At 29.9% G+C, this 17,134-nt stretch overlaps 1 protein-coding gene across 1 annotated transcript in view; it reads left to right on the top strand.

Annotated features, from left to right (window-relative positions):
* The window catches only part of LOC146527848 (nitric oxide synthase-like), a 38,490-nt gene that overhangs the window by 2,405 nt on the left and 18,951 nt on the right, over positions 1-17,134 (top strand). The window contains exons 2-4 of the mRNA XM_085204750.1: positions 13,451-13,587; positions 13,815-13,977; positions 15,873-15,964. Of these exons, the coding sequence (XP_085060876.1) occupies positions 13,451-13,587; positions 13,815-13,977; positions 15,873-15,964 (392 nt within the window). The remainder of the gene's footprint in view (positions 1-13,450; positions 13,588-13,814; positions 13,978-15,872; positions 15,965-17,134) is intronic.

The following is a 17,134-nucleotide window of genomic DNA, read 5'->3' as shown; positions in this document are numbered from 1 at the left end:
AAAAGCTAATCTCCTCAATTTTTATGAAAAAAAAGATTATAATACGTTTTGTAAGACAATAATCCCGCAATATCCTATACAGGTATATACAGGTATACTATAGATGTATAGGTACTTTACCATATTCAGATAGTTTTTTTTTTATTTTGCACTAGTGTTTCGCTCTCAGCTTTGCCCACGTGGGCTTGAAATTATACCTGTTTTATTCGTTTTGGCAAGCGCATAAAAATATGTTTTTAGTACATCATATTACGCCAATGACAGCAGGTGCCCAATTATGTGACTGTAAACACGACAGGTTGTGGATTCGATTCCCGCTCGATAAAATTAAACATTTAATGTAGTTTTCGAGGCAAATCGCGGCGATGAGTTCCGCCAATTAACACGCAGAAATCGAGTCTAAGTGGGGAGCAGAGTGTCTTAATATTACCCTCCTTCTGCCCTACTCTATACGGGATACAGCGTGAAGCTAAAAAAATAATACACTATTTTCATATTCTCGATTTTAATATCCCTGTCTATTTATAAGTGAAAATTGTATTAAAAACCGATGCATCATTTAAAAAATTTAACTGAACATCGATGGAGAGCCAGTGCCAACTAAAGGCAACTAAATCGTACTACGATATCTTATAGATATATTAATTTACATTGTTTACGTTACATATATTGTTTCATAAGATTTCGCATGCACGTGCAAAGATGAAAATTCTCATGATTTAATATATTTTGCCTGGGCTAGTTTCAATATTTATAACCGACCGGCTCATGTGCAAGCGTGGTATATATTTACTTAATAGCAAATGATTACAGCAAAAGTTAATAAAAAAGCTTGACTATTGCTTCTTAAGCCAAAATTCATTGTTTTTCATGAAATATTTATATACTTGTTGAATCTTATATTAGTTTCAATAGAGAAGCTTTCAGTAGTGAAGCTTTTTGTTCTGAGTATACTTGTTTTAGTTCCCAAAGTTTCTCTTGTGTAGTTTAAGCGTCGGTGCAATAGGAAAAGTACTGTAAAGTAACGTAATTTAAATTTTGCTTAAGGTAATTAAAATTTTGAAGTAATACATTCCATAATTTATTATTGAGGTTAGATTCCCCCTAGAAGAAATTAAATATTTTATATTTTAATTTCGTCGTCCAGGTAACGACGCCTAGCGCAGCGTTGATTACCGCCACTCAATACGAACGCCCCCAGAATTTGGCCGAAAGTGGAGAACGCTATTGTCTTAAAACTAAATTCCCAGGTTCCCCCTACCTACCCTGATGTGTGTGGAATATAGCATTATAAATTTTAATGTACTTTTAAAATAGCACGAAGCCTTATAACATATTAATTGTACCAGGGACATATTCATATAAAATTATTAGAAATGTATATAATGCAGCTGAATAACAGAAAGAGGTATTATAATAGTTAATACGGATTAAATTATTCTATAGAAGACTTACAATTATAGTCGTCACACGCGATTTCCAATACAATGAAGTTAATTATCCTATACGATAAATATTGGCATAAAAATGAGAATTGATTTTTTTAATTAACTTGTAATTTTCTTTTTCAGTTTTGATTTCTTAATGTTTATGTATAATTCTATAATAATATATTGGTTCTAAAATTATTATATACTATGGACTATTTGGTTGTAATTGGGCAAATTTCAGATTTTTAACAAGTGACAGAATAACCGCTCTAAAAGCATCATTAGAATTAAAATGATTAACATTTTTAGTTGAACCATACAAATTAAAATAAAAATAATATATATTGCAAGTAAAACTAGATGCTATACATATGTATATCATAAAGGTATCGCCATATCATTATATCGAAATCCATCTTTGTCCCTTGTTCGATGATCATAATTTTTTTTAGATATGACTAAACATTATTGAGAATCTATAAAAAGTTCATGTGTCCGGTTGTTAATTACAACAAAAAATAGGTTACGTATTGTTATACTGTGAATATACTGGTAACTATTTGAACTAGACGTTGTTATATCATTGGTATTTAAAATGGCAGGAAAATATATCTTCGAATCTATCTTTATCTGCAATTACTTGTAATCAATAATTGGAAAAACTAGGTAGATTGATACAGGGTGGAAGAGGCAGCGCTCCTTTTACTGAAACTGCATATAGGGTAAAATATTTCAAACCCAGAGCTAAAGAAATTAATCAAGGTACTTGAACAGTTTTGACGTAGGTTTTTTTTTCATTTTACGATTTTTATCCCTACCTGTATTTCGTGTGACGCACATATACGTGTGCGAAATACCACTATTAAAGCAAATATTTTTTTTATTTTTTCAATAAAAATATTACATTACTTACACTAAAATATCTTTTCATATCTTTCTACATCATTTATTACAACTAACATCACATAGAGGTTAGGTTCTGTGCTCTGTTACGTTCCATTATAACCGGATCTAAAAAATTTGACAAGTGAAGAATATCCTAGAAATTATTGTATACCTATATTTAATTAATAGCTGCATATATAAGGTATATAATATATTCTATCTATTCATTTCATCACAATATAAAAAATATATGTTTTTAATACGAATAAAAAAAACAAACGTTATATGCATTTGTAATGCAGCGAGCACTCACAGACGATCTATATTCTGCCATTGTATTAAGACTGAGACAAAAAGAATTATAAATAATTTATAAAACGTAGCAGTTTCTTTTATTACATATTTTTTATTTTAGAGGCCGTCGTCGACAGTTGTGGGTTCGATTCAGTCTCGGGAGAATGAAATATTTGATATTTTTATATCATCGCTCTGACAACAAGGCAAAGTTCGCAAAGTGGGGAATGGAGTGTATTAACACCACTTTCCCTCTGCCTACCGCAAATATATGCGGGTTAAAGCGTGAAGCTATTAAAAAGACATATTTTGAAATATTTCAAATACATATAGAATTTTAATAATATAATTTTTGTAGGATATTTATGTGTTTAAGATGTCGGTGATATCATAGAGGAAGTAGACGTTTTCAACGCTTGATTAGGCGAAATACGTGAGTTACGTTATCCAGATGTAGTACACCTACATACTACACGTGGAATAGATATTTCGGAACACGTAACAAGCTAAGCAGTAAATTAATAACATTTTGTAATGGGAACTATCCATTATGAAAAACAAAAAAAAAAAAAATTTTTTTCTTCAAAATAGAATTAGAAATTGTAGTAAATATGTAGTTAATGTTAATGATATTCATTAGATTAGTGCAAAATTATATGTAACAGGGTCTACAAAATTAAATATTTTAAATATGTCAAACAAAAAAGTCAAAATCAATTTTAAGTCAAAATTCAATTTTATGGCAAAATTTTTGATATTCTTTCGTATTTCTTGGAATATGCATTAGAAAATGATTTTATTCTATAGTTATCGTCTTCTTTCCGAAATTATTAATAGGGAAGAAAGAAGTGTTGTAACAAAAGGTTATCTTTCTTTCTTAACAAAGGTTCCCTCTTTTTTCCGTACAAAGACTATCAATTACTTTTAAATACAAAGAGGACATTATTTACAATATTAACGGTACAAAATGCACATAAACAGTCGACTCTTACATCAGTACTCAATTATCAAAAGCAAATAATGCGCTCGTCTCATACATATTTATAGATTTTGATGAGATAATTATGAATAGGGTTTTGTTATTGATAAATTATGTGACGCTTACACATTGACTTCTTGAATTAAACTTTACAATAATAGCAATAAAGTTGTAAATTGTATAACAAAAATAAATTTTTCCACTTTTGATAATGAGGGTCGTTCAGGCGATTATATGGCGAACCAATAATAACGGAAAGAAGAAGTAACGGAACAAAGGAGTTTTAGTTCAGATAACTATATATTGCCATAATATATAATTTTTTGTGCTATTTCGAATATACTAGTTGAATTATTACATTCTCAAAGTTAGGCGGAAAGTCGAGTCAGGAGTATTTTTATATTATCAGAGTGCTTTAGATTTTTTTTAAATTAGCTAGTTTCAAGGATTGGGATGTATTTTTTTTTATAAAACATTATTTTCAATCTATTTGAACCTGTGCCCGTTTCCCGTTCTATTTAACATGAAGGTTGTCGTTTTTTTACCATGTCATTATAATTTAGAACCGTTCAGTTGAAACTAATCCGTTTAAGGTAATGATGATTTTACAGAAATTATGTTATTGATATTTTAAGTCACGTTTCCAACGGATTAATGATTGCTCGAAGATGATTGTGATCTTTCCAAGGAATTTTATAGCTTATGTATTACATAAGGTATAAAAATTGAAAATAAATATGTATATTTTTAGATTCTATCCTTGTTTTACAAAATTAAATCTTAAGCAATTTTTTAAAAAAGTTATTTTTAAAAAAATATTTTATTCTTAATTACAATTTTGAGGCTTAAAAATGTTACAATTATATTTTATTTTAGTACTTATTTTCATTTCCTAGTTGTGGTAAGAAGACAAGTGCGGGATAGATTTCCACCACTTAACACAGAATCAAACGCAAAAAAAATTTTTATGGGATTGTATATATTATATTTTTATATATATTTGTATAAATCTATAAACAGACTATCTGTAATCTGGTCTTCCATTTATCTCGATATCTCAAAGTGTTTTAAAGATAAAATTACTGTTGACGATATGGTTTCTCAAGTGTTGATGAGGCGGAATCCATAACGTTATACGTCTATACTGGTATATAATAAAATCGGTCAAGTGCAAGTCGGATTTACCCACTGAAGATTCAGTACCAATTTCAGGATTCTAGGTCAACGGGAAGTACTTTTTATAAAAGTTGCAAAGGTTAACTTTGCGGGCTTAAGTTTTTCATTTTGTAAGAAGTGAGGAACGGAGTGCCTTAACACTATGTTTTCTCTGCTTACCCTTTAATCTATTGATCTGGTAACATACATTACATATAGTTTTGCTTGTTTTAATTTAATCTCTTAAGCAAATTAAACTGATTCTGTAACATAATACCTGTCAAGCACTCTTGTTGAGATAATGATGGATGCTATCTCGAAAAGAAACCAATCGGCCTTTGCGTTCCGTAAAGAGATTTCAATTTTAAGATAATAAACTTATATAAGAAATAATGTCATAGATATGTGCTGTAGAAAGTTTAGTTATTAATAATCCATTGTACCTATTTGGTTGTTATATAAATGAAAAGTCTAATTTCACAGACCTGTATCTACAAAATATGTAAGTCATTAATTTCACTTTTTATGTGTTTTTTTTTTATTATTTTATAATTAAATGTGTAAAAAAATATTATAATGCTAGGGAGAATTACACCCCTTTTGCCGCAAAAATAAAAGTTATTCAAGATTTAGATTTATTTATATTACATGCTTATTTATTAGTGTAGCAAGTACTCAAAGTCGAATAGAAATTCTAGTTTCATAATAAAAAAAAACAAATTTATATAAGAATTTCATAATATCACGCAACTTTTCCTGAAAGACCTCTCACGGTCGTGAGAACGGACGGAGAACGAGTCTAAGTGCTAATTTGTTAACAAAGCCCGACTGACACATAGTATTAAATAATGAACTAGTTTTCCGAACTACTTGTTAGAACACTATAATTAATTATTATACACTTAGAGAGCCAAATGACGAGTTTAGTGGTAACTGACCTGATGAACCGACCTGACCGGTAACCAAACTGATTAAACACGTCATTTGGCTCTCTAAGAAGTGAAAATATTAAGGATTATCTCGAGTGGGAATCAAACCCACTACCGTCGGAGCCGAACCCTTGCCTTGTGCCTCTGCGCCACGACGGTCTTTATTATATATACATGATACGGATGGTATTTATGATATATACATAACATAATACAAGCATACTCGGCTATTATAATAAGTGGTCATATATTTATTGGTCATATATTTATTTAACATTCACATAGTGAACTACTCAGTTAACACTTATAAATATTCGAAAAAAGAGCTAAAATTTTCCTTATTCTTTTAATATATTAGTTTTATCAGTAAAAAATTGTGTCTCGTGTACATATATAGTATTAAAATATCAGTAACACGATTAAATTAAATATTAATTTTAACGTAACTCTTAACAAAATATAGTTATTTCACATTAAATTTACCTATTTTACAGACAAAAGCCGCCATTTTAAATTTTACTTTTTTTACAAAAATAAGTTGAATAGCTTTAAATTTAAAATGCTTCCAAGAAACATTTAAGTTAAAAGAACCAGCCAATATAATTTTGTATTGTATTCAAACGAGTAAAAAAAGAAAGATGCTCCAGAATCAGACGATCCACAGACGAACAATAACCTGAGTTAAGCGGATGCGGGGAAAACCCTGAGACTGGCTGCGCGAGCGCAGTTAATATAAGGTTCAACGTAATTATAAATCGAATTTCATTGTTACTTATTACATCTATCAGTCACGTTTAACATAGATTTTTTTTATTTTGGGATTTCTAACAGTTAGTTGTTTAGCTTGAAATAGATATTCTTATGATCTCTTATATTTCTTTTAGCGTACGCTGTATCCTGCACAGAGCCGGGTAGGCAGAATGAACTAAGTGTTAAGACACTCCGTACTCTATTTCCCGCCAAATTCCGAAAGCATTGCGTGTAGAATGGCGAAATTCAACGCCGCGCTTTCCCTCGACACCAGAGCGAAGAAAATGTAGGAATCGAACGCCAACCTGTCGAGTCTACAGTTACATTTTGTGGTTCTGCGCCACTGGCGTAAAAATAATAATGCAAAGTATTCAATATTGATTTTGAGCATAGCTGTGTATATAAACAATTCATTGGTAAACATATTTCAAGTAGGTACTGACTTCTCATACGTAGAACGAACTATATGTAATAGGTAAAATTTCGTAATACAAAAATTATAATATAATAAGCTTTTATATTATTAGAACAATGATAAATGTAATTATGAACGATGTAAACAAGATAGATAGACCAAAAAATAAATAGGGTTAGATACACGATTATACGTTTAGTTGAGATAACCGGATATTATAGATATGACATATTATGTCGAGTATCTACTTATTGAAAGGTAGGTAGTTCTATAAAAAATCAGTTTCACGTTTTGTACCGCACACCAGGCAGAGACAATTAGGTGTCAATTTACTCCGTTTTCCGTTTTACTTTCGATGTATACGCTACCAGAGTAGGGAAATATATAATTTTTCATTTCCTCGAATGGGAATCGAACCCACAATCACATCAAGTCATTTTTGTACTACACAATTGTGTGGATTTAAAAATTTACACATAAAATTGTTATTCGAGATTTAAATATTTGCAAACAATGTTTTTATTTATATTGTAATTGAAAGTTTATGTTAATAGCATATTATTCTCGTACTATATTAATAATAAATTTTTATGAAGTACGTTTGTAGTGATTTTTTTATAATAGCAGAAAAAATTCTTTGTGAATGTTTTATTCATTAAAAATTTCATGAATTAAACAAAGAATCGTTCTACAATTGAAATCTGTATAAAAGAATATTAAATTTTTAAATTTACTTTATAAAATTACATTCGAGTACAATTGCTTAGTACTTCTTTAAATACGTTACGTACAAGTATTTTAAGTTACTCTGTAATAATTTAGGACATATAACAAGCAAAACAGTATTTTTTAAAATTTTAGCTTCCCTCTGCAACCCACCAATATCAGGGTAGGCAAAGAGAACGTTAGAGAGTAGTGTTATAACACTCCGTGCCCCACTTTTCGACGAATCTTTTAGATATTGCGTGTTGACGGAATTCTACCACTGCGCCACAACGGCCTAGTTATTATTAAAAACATAGTCATTTACTCGTCCAAGGTCATTTTCGAGGAAGCATGTCAATGTCTATTATTTTATGATAATTTAAAATGTCAATTTGATCAGAAGCCAGTTCCAGGTAATAACGGTGTCTCGAAAGTACACTGAACCCAATTATAAATATAATATAGTATAATGAACATTTGTATAGTCACGATTTGCTTTGATTTATCATTGGAAATAGAACTACATTAGTCATTGTAAAATTGCCTAAATGTTTTTTTTTATTATATCGGTTTCTTTAAATCGATAACGGTAATCGGTATTTTTTTAAGTAAATATCGTAATGTCATCTTTCATGAAGAGTTCTTCTTCCTCCTGACATTAATCCCGGCTATTGCCAGGGTCCGCTTTCCTACTCCACTTTGCACGGTCTTTTGCGTCCTCGGTGGTTAGACAATTGGCTTTCATGTCCTGCATCACGATATCCAACCAGCGCTTCCTTGGGTGTCCGGCAGGTCCCAAATCTTTCATGAAGAGTTATTTATAATATTATTAAATACAAGTACATTGGTAGAGTGTTAAATTAGTTATGAATTTCATAACGCGTTTATGTGCTCTAGTCAATTATAACTTCGATAATATGTTTGTACCATTCTATTGAGTGCATAGCCTGTTAAAAGATTTTATAAAACTTCATTATTCTGAAATTAAATAAGAATAAAAAAATATATATTTCAGGGTAATATGTTTTTTTTATTTTAAAAATTAAATGACATTTTAGTATAAAAAGAATGTATATCGAAATAATAAAATATGAAGTAAACTAAAACGGAGCGCTGTGAGATGAATGTACGTAATATTTTTCTTATAATTTTGATGAAGATAATTAATGAGCGCTTCCAACTACATAGTAATGGGGATTATAAATGACCATCTTGACAGCAATTACTTTGCTCTCATTAAATAGATAAAATGTTGAAACCTAGCAGCTAACATTCGCCGACTAAAAAAACAGTAACCGTATACTTTCAATATAAACATTATTATATATTTTTTTAAAATATTTTAAACAAAATAAAAAAAATACGTAAAACTGGCTAGACTGTAGGAAAGCCTACAATTAATAAAAAAAAAATTGGCGCCAATAATATGATTAACGCAATATTTTATCTGTGGTTGTATTTCTAATGATTGTTATTTGAGTTTTAGTCAATTCCACTTAAAATTTCTAAATTAAAAATACATTATATACCGGTAAGTAGCTTTTAAATTAAAATATTTTTTTTAATTAACGTAATTTATTTTTTAACTTCACACAGTATGACTAAACCACTGCGATACTATTATTAATATCAATTATTAATTATTATTAATTAAAATAAAACTACAGTAGTACAGTACTTGTTAGTTGTTGAAACGCATACCAATCAATATTTTATATGGATCTGTCAGTGCATGTCGACATGAGTTGACAAGACAGGCGGTTGATTGGCTTGGACTTAATAAACCAATAAACAAACAAAAGACAGTACAATTGATAGTTAGCCGAGGTTTCACTATAGCTCAGGCCAAATATACTGTGGGATTTCTATGTTTTATTCATATCTGTAGCTAGAAACAATCAGCTTCACGCTGTATCCCGCATATAGCAGGGTAGGCAGAAGGAAACTAGTGTTAAAACACTAATTTTTCGAGGTTTCGCTTTTTTTCCTTGGTGCAAGAGCGAATATTCAAATAGGTACTTATTTAAAACTGTAGAATTAATTTAATTCCTGTATATAAAATCACTGTAAACATAATACAATACATTTAATTAGCTCATATTATCAATACAAAAAGCGATATTTAATAAGCATCACGAATATATTAACTGCGTTTTAAATCTGAATTCTGATATAATAATATTAACATATAATTATGTACCCAGTCATTACTGTAATTCTATGTTTACATATATTGCACATTTGGTGCAACTATTACGTGACGGTTGTGGGTTCGAGAGAATAGATTATTACTTATTAATATTTATATTTCTTCGTTCTGTCACCGAGGCAAAAGCCCGGCGTTGATTTCCGCCAATCAACACGAAATGCCTCGAAAAATGACGTGATTGCATTTTTTTAAATCGTTGGATAATATTATGTCTAATTAAAGTGATTTTTTTTTTAAAAGTGCTAATGAATGTACGTATTTATGTAATTTACATTACTTTTATAAAACACAGAAAATTTGAAGCCTACAAAAATAAATAAAAAGAGAGGTACTGTATTATTTCGAATATGGATCCGATAAAATGTCAGAAAAACCAATCGCAAATCACGTACAGAGGCAAATTCATAATTCTCTTTTCACATTCACTCTTTTACCTGAACTCGAAAAGCTGTGGGTAGTTTGATATTTTTTACTCTACTTTTTTTGTTTTTTTTTGCGAGTAGACAAAGAGAATCAGGTGATATGACATGACTCTTATGGCGCAGTGGTGTAGTGTTTTCTACATGTAACAGTTACGAGTTGCATTCCTGCTCATGAAATTATTATATTTAAATTATAATCATTTTCATATATGTATTATACTTTTACCTGGTATTTTTGATAGGAAACAAACGCGGCGCTAAGTTTCTTCGTTAGCCAATTTTCGTTTTTTGAAGGAAATTTGTATTGGGTAGGTACCTAATATGTATTCTAACATATTTTATTTCGAAAATTCTTTGAATTATTTCAAACATAGGTATTTAGCGTATTATCAATATCATTTGTTAAACAAACAATAAACACGGCGGTCGCTAACCGGATTGGAAACGTATTAAGATTGTAATATTAAATTAACATTTAAATTCCTTAATGTCACGATAATATTACAAATGCAAAGTATATTTTGTAAAAGCTTACAAAAATAGTAAGTTTAATCTACAACAAAAATCATATAAAGTGATTTTTTTTTTTTTTTATTCTAAATCTATGCTAAAGCTACAAGCAAAATCAACCGATTTTCTGATTTTCACCAACTCAAAAGTTCTGAGGTAACAAACATAAAAAAAAAACAATCTAATTCATAACCTACGTCTTTTGCAGAAGTCGGTTAAAAACTAGTAAAAATCGATTTTATTGGCATTTTATTAATACATACATAGAAATTGAAAAGATTGTTTTACTTTTTATATCACTTTTGAACGAGACCTTTGCCGTTGATTTTGTAGTACGATATAATGGTGATCAAACAATCATTTTGTATTTATCTTAAATATGCAAGGTTTACGATTAATTAAGGTAAATGTTAATGTTTCGAGATATATACAGGCTATAACGTTTAGTGCCTCTAAATGTAGCAATTTAATGAGACACTACATACATTAGGAATAGTTATGGCACAATATGTGAAATATTTAGCTACAATGTGCATTTCTCTCTTTATTAACGACGAATTCTATCTTCAATATTATGTAAATCATTAGAATTGGACAGAAAGTTTTATCTCTATTTATTATTCGGTTCATTTAGTGTAAATATTTTTACAATTTTTTTTATAATGTATCGCTTACGTATTAAAAGATTCAAAAATTTTTTAATACGTAAATAGGTATGTATTGAGGTATAATGTTTGAACAGCCAGATGTACAATCCATATACAATAAAACATTTTTGTTTACTTTTGCTAAAAAATAATTTTATTTAAATGAACTTATTTTAAATACAATTTAGACTTGTTTCTAATAACAAAGCTACCTCCACACTATCCCCACTTACTAAGAAAACTTGACTGATTAATTTAAAATTCAAATACACTATCAACAAGTACAATAGTCACAATCTCTAAATAAACTAGCCATCTGCGATAACTATAATTATCAACCTTCAATAAATAGAATTCAAAAGAGTGACACGACTCGTCATATTTTTCCTCGTATCAATTGTGGACGTCATTTCCGCGGAGTTAATTCTAATGCATTGTAAACGCTTTGATGTTTGTTGCTACGTAATTACTCTCTACATTATAGAATGTTGTTATAATCTTGCTATGAATTTATGTTTGTTTTATTTGTCTATTTTTATATGTAAAAAACAATTTAAATTAAATCAGCTTCACGCTGTATCCCGCACACAGCAGGGTAGACAGAGGAAACCTAGTGTTACGACACTCCGTTCCTCACTTAATGAGGTCAATTTACCGTTCATCACCGAATAAAAGAAAATACCAAGGTACTTATATATGTAAAGTATACTGTTCTGATGAAACAAAGTAGAGTACGAAAGTACATAATTTTTATAATATAAAATAGAGCATACAAAAAGAATAAAAAAATGTAAAATATCGAATTTAAAAGTTATATTAAATTCTATTTCATTTCAGCGTATAGGAATTGAACCCATAACCCGTTGCTCTTACAGCCAAACGCTTGAGAACTTACGCCACAACGAAAAGAATAAAAAAAATCTCTTGCTTCAAAAGAATAAAAAAATTAATATACCTAAACAACTAACGCAAATTACGAATATAAATTATTCATCATATGGTCAATCTAGTTACCGAGCTTCAATGAGTCCTGAATCTTGCAGACGACAGGTCCCCGAGGAGTTCGCGACAATGTAGACCTGATTAGCAGATGCTGATGTCATGTTTCTTAAGTGCCAGCCAACTAATTACTGTTGCTTGGAATTAGGTTTTGGTTGTTTTGAGACAAAAAAAGTAAATAGCTAATTTTCGGCTAGTAATATTCATTCAATGTATTATTATGTATTATTGAAAACAAGAAAACAAATCGTGGTAGGATTTGAATTGAAATTTTATAGTACATTTCATGATCTATTATCTCAATTGTGTTTTCATGGAATTTTTAATATTAGTAAAACGATATTTCCACTAGGAATAAAAAATGAAACGTGATGTTGAATTAGTCTCAAGGCCACAAACAAACAATATTAAGTTATATAACAATAACATAAGAAGAATAGTGGTGCTTAAAAAAATATTTTTGAATGTAAACGACAGTCTTTCCTTGGTTATATGGAAAATAATAAGTAATAAGTAGTTTCCTATAGACTAATAAGAACCCCAATATAGTCAAACAGAGTAATGGTGGATTTACTTGCCCTCTATCTTCTAAAATAAATAAGAATTGAAAATAAACAGTTATATAATTAAAACATAATTTTTACTTTATAAATAACAGCTTTGATAATTAATAAATGCATGCTAGTGTGAAAACGTGCGGTTTTGTGCTTTTTGTGCAATAACGAGAAGAAAATGGATACTCCAAGCTCAAAGCATTCTACAAGCTTCGTATCTAAATTTAAGCTTAGATTAATGTGTGGTTTTTCAAGAGGTTTTAGAATTTACACATATAATTATAAGTATCTACATGAGTTCCACTGTAAACGTGACATTTGCGGGTTCGATTCCCACTCCAGACATGAAATTATTGCCATTTTGTCGTTCTGGCAAGAAGATAAAGTACGAAAAGAAAGTTTCGCCACTTGAAAATTAAGTGAAAAGGTTTGTATGGAATAATAGCGTGAAACTAACAAAAAATCTCTGATTTCGGTTACTTTTGGAAAACCAAAACCAAAATATATTAATAAATATTAGTACCTACCTATGACAATTAATTAAATACAAAATTTCTATTCTTAAAGAACACAAAATGCACACCGGCCGTATGCCAGAATAGTATAATGGACATTCCAAACAGAGGCGACACACCGAGAAGTGTGGAAGAAGTGTACAAGGAAGCTCAAGCTTTTCTCAAGCAATATTTTTCTTCAATACGCAGGTTGCTTACTTTTTAATTTTCAATCAATTCAATTATTGTTTATTAACTACTAAAATGATTATACAGCATATTAAATAAATACATATTATATTAATTTAATTATTATTATTCACCAAATTATCCACCAGAATTTCATTTCCAAAGACTTTATTACTGTTGAACTTAGTATTTAATATGTAAATAATTTAATATATTTATTAATGACTAATTTCATATACTATTTTTAGAGAAAACACAGAAGCCCACATAAAAAGGTTACAAGAGGTGCAAAGAGAATTGGACCAGAAAGGCACTTATCAGCTAAATACGTCAGAGTTGGTATTCGGAGCTAAATTAGCCTGGAGGAATGCATCACGATGCATCGGTAGAATACAATGGAAAAAATTACAGGTAAATAATATAACATTTTTGATATATTATGCGCGTTATAGTAAATCTTAATATTTTTGATATATCTTTATGACGACGGCTAAAATATTCTTTTTCCTTTAAAAATGAATGTTTTTCAACCAATTTTTGTCACGACTGAGTTATAAATGTGTAATATTTAGACACTATTAGAAAAACAATATTAATTTCTAAATTCTGAATATTTTAGTTGCAATAAAAACAAAAAAAAAGTATTTTGACGCTACTTACTAATTAACGACACTTGTCAGAAATAGCAGTTCTTAATATCCTTTGACCACAACTGGTCAGTCACATGTAAAGTTTTAACAAGGTCAGTTAAGAACTCCTTACTTTTGGTATAAGTAGGGCAATAAAAATGTAGAAACACACGAGTTTACAAATAGACATAGAGATGGAAAAATAAACATTAAAGTCATATTGGTATCGGATCGTTGCTAAATGCATAAATATGAATGTTGTCAATGAAAATATTTTCGTTTATTATTTTTATTATTATAGCATTCGTGCGTAAAATTTAAGTAGTTTTTTTAAAATTATATAGTCAAAAAGACTAGAAAATACATTTTTATTGTGCACTGAAAAGTACAAAATGTGTTCAAAGTTATAAATTATATGAGTATTAACTCGAGCGATTTATGTGGAGAGTGGTCTATTAACCTCTGAAGAGTTCCGCTACATAAGTCCGGCTCTATTATATATATATTCTTGTATTGTGACCTAAGCTTGTTAAAGTAAATAATAAAAAAATATTAAAAATTTTAGTACTCATCATATACAAATAAATTTTACACTTTTATAGAAATACTAGCGGACGCGCGCAGCTTCGCTTGCGTATTTAAGGGTGAATTCTAATAACCCATGAAAAATGCGTTCAATGAAATATTTTTAAGAGTCTAAATTTAAAATTTTGTAAAAATCGGTGGCGATTTAAAGATTTTTCCATACAAACTTTCAACCCCTTATTTGCACTCTTAGGGGGTTAATTCTAGAAAACCATGAAACATATGTTCAATTAAATATTTTTAAGAGTCTGAATATCAAATTTTATAAAAATCGGTGGCGATTTAAGAATTTTCCCATACAAACTTTCAACCCCTTATTTGCACCCTTAGGGGGAGATTTCTAGAAAACCATGAAACATATGTTCAATTAAATACTTTTAAGAGTCTAAGTTTCAAATTTTATAAAAATCGGTGGCCATTGATAGATTTTTCCATACAAACTTTCGACCCCTTATATGCACCCTTAGGGGGAGAATTCTAGAAAACGATGAAACACGTATTCAATTATATACTTTTAAAAATGTAAATTTTAAATTTTATTAAAATTTTTTTCATACAAACTTTCAACCCCTATTTCACCCCTTTAGAGTTAAACTTTTTCAAAATCCCTCCTTAGTGGATGTCCAGATTATGAAAGTAAACATTTGTCCAAATATCACGTCTGTATCATCAGCGGTTACGGCTGTGCGTGCGTCTTACCTCAGTCAGTGAGGACAAGTCCTTTTATATATATAGATTTTGTCCAAATTATTTACCCGAAATAAATTAAGGCCACATCAAGGAGGCTACGTTTTCGTAGTCTTTTCGCTTCATTAGCTAGCTTTCGCAGTTAAATTTAAGTAGCGGCCTCTTAACTAAAAAATATATTTTTTTTATAACCTGAATAGTTTTTATCAATTTTCGGCTAATTGAAACGAAAAAGAGATATTTTGGCGCAACTCGCAATGCCTCCAGAATTCAGTGGAAAGTGGGAAACTGAACCTCTTAATGGGAACGGAGTGTCTTAACACTAAGTTCCCAGGTTCCCAGGTTCCCAAGGTTCCCAAATAAACAAAATCGAAACAAATCTTGCAATAAAATTTATTTTTACAGATATTCGATTGTAGAGCCGTAACGACCGCGAGCGGCATGTTCGAGGCGCTCTGCAATCACATCAAGTACGCCACAAACAAAGGGAACATAAGGTAAGGTATTTATTTATTGGAGAATAATATTCCTCATACCCATTTGTATGGTAATACTGATTTATTGTCACGCAATATATCTAGACGACGCTACCCGCGTTTAGAACTTACTGTCATTTATTTCATTGGTTCAATTAATATGAATATTGAATCGTTAGTAGTAAAGTGTCAATATTCAAATTTTAATGAAGATTTAATCGTTTATATATACAAGTTACAAATTATTAGTAAATGATAGAATTCATTTTGATATTTGATTTATACGTTATATGAGATATTAAATATTTTTAATATTATTTAATAGTAAGACCGACAAGGAGGTTTTTTTATATTATGTTGGTTCATCTCTAAAAGCTATGTTTGTCGGTTCGGTTCCTGTTTGGGGAAATTAAATATTAAATATATGCATTTCCTCGCTGTTGCGTCCGCTGCATTCAACACGCAATGCCTGTAGAATTTCGCTGAAAGTGGATATCTTAAGGGGAACGGATCATTTTAGTACTAGATTCCCAAGTTCCCTCTGCCTACCCTGCCAAATGAAGGACACAGCGTGAAGATAAAATAATCCTTGTTTTGTTTCCATAGCATAATATTAAATAAATTTTAACTATTACATTGCATTAAAACTCCGAATTAGGACTTAATATGACTTGTAACTTGACTTAATAACTTTTGACTTAATAAGAAGAGACTTAATAAGAAAAAAAATATAACGTAATGATAATGATATAGTTTCCGAAGAAACGATCATTAGAAACATGAATGGATTAGCACTCAATAAGTTTTTTTTTAACATACCTGTGTCCTTTTGTGCCCAAAACAAAACCCCTAATGAAAGTTTTAACAAAGCAAATTAAAAGGAAGAGTAAAGTTGACAATTGTCTTAATGAATGAATGGGTGGACAACTTTTTTATACTCGTATACACCCATTATGTGAAACAAAGGGGTATATTTTGTATGGCTGACCTGACTTTATTTTTTATTTAATGTATTATATGCATAGTTATATCTAGTTTTTTAACATTTTTTACATTTATTATGTAAATAAGAGGCGCAGCGGCACAAGGGTGTGACTGTAACGTGACGGTTGTGGGTTCGATCCCCACTCGAGGAAGTGAAATATTTATTTACGTTTATATTTCCATTTTCTTCGCCCTGGTGTCGAAGCC

The sequence above is a fragment of the Heliconius melpomene genome, chromosome 20 (genome assembly GCF_056956725.1).
Source record: "Heliconius melpomene rosina isolate 202511_hmr_F chromosome 20, ASM5695672v1, whole genome shotgun sequence".
NCBI lineage: Eukaryota > Metazoa > Arthropoda > Insecta > Lepidoptera > Nymphalidae > Heliconius > Heliconius melpomene.
The sequence above is the reverse complement of the archived record's forward strand: the minus strand, read 5'-3'. Positions and strand labels throughout refer to the sequence as shown.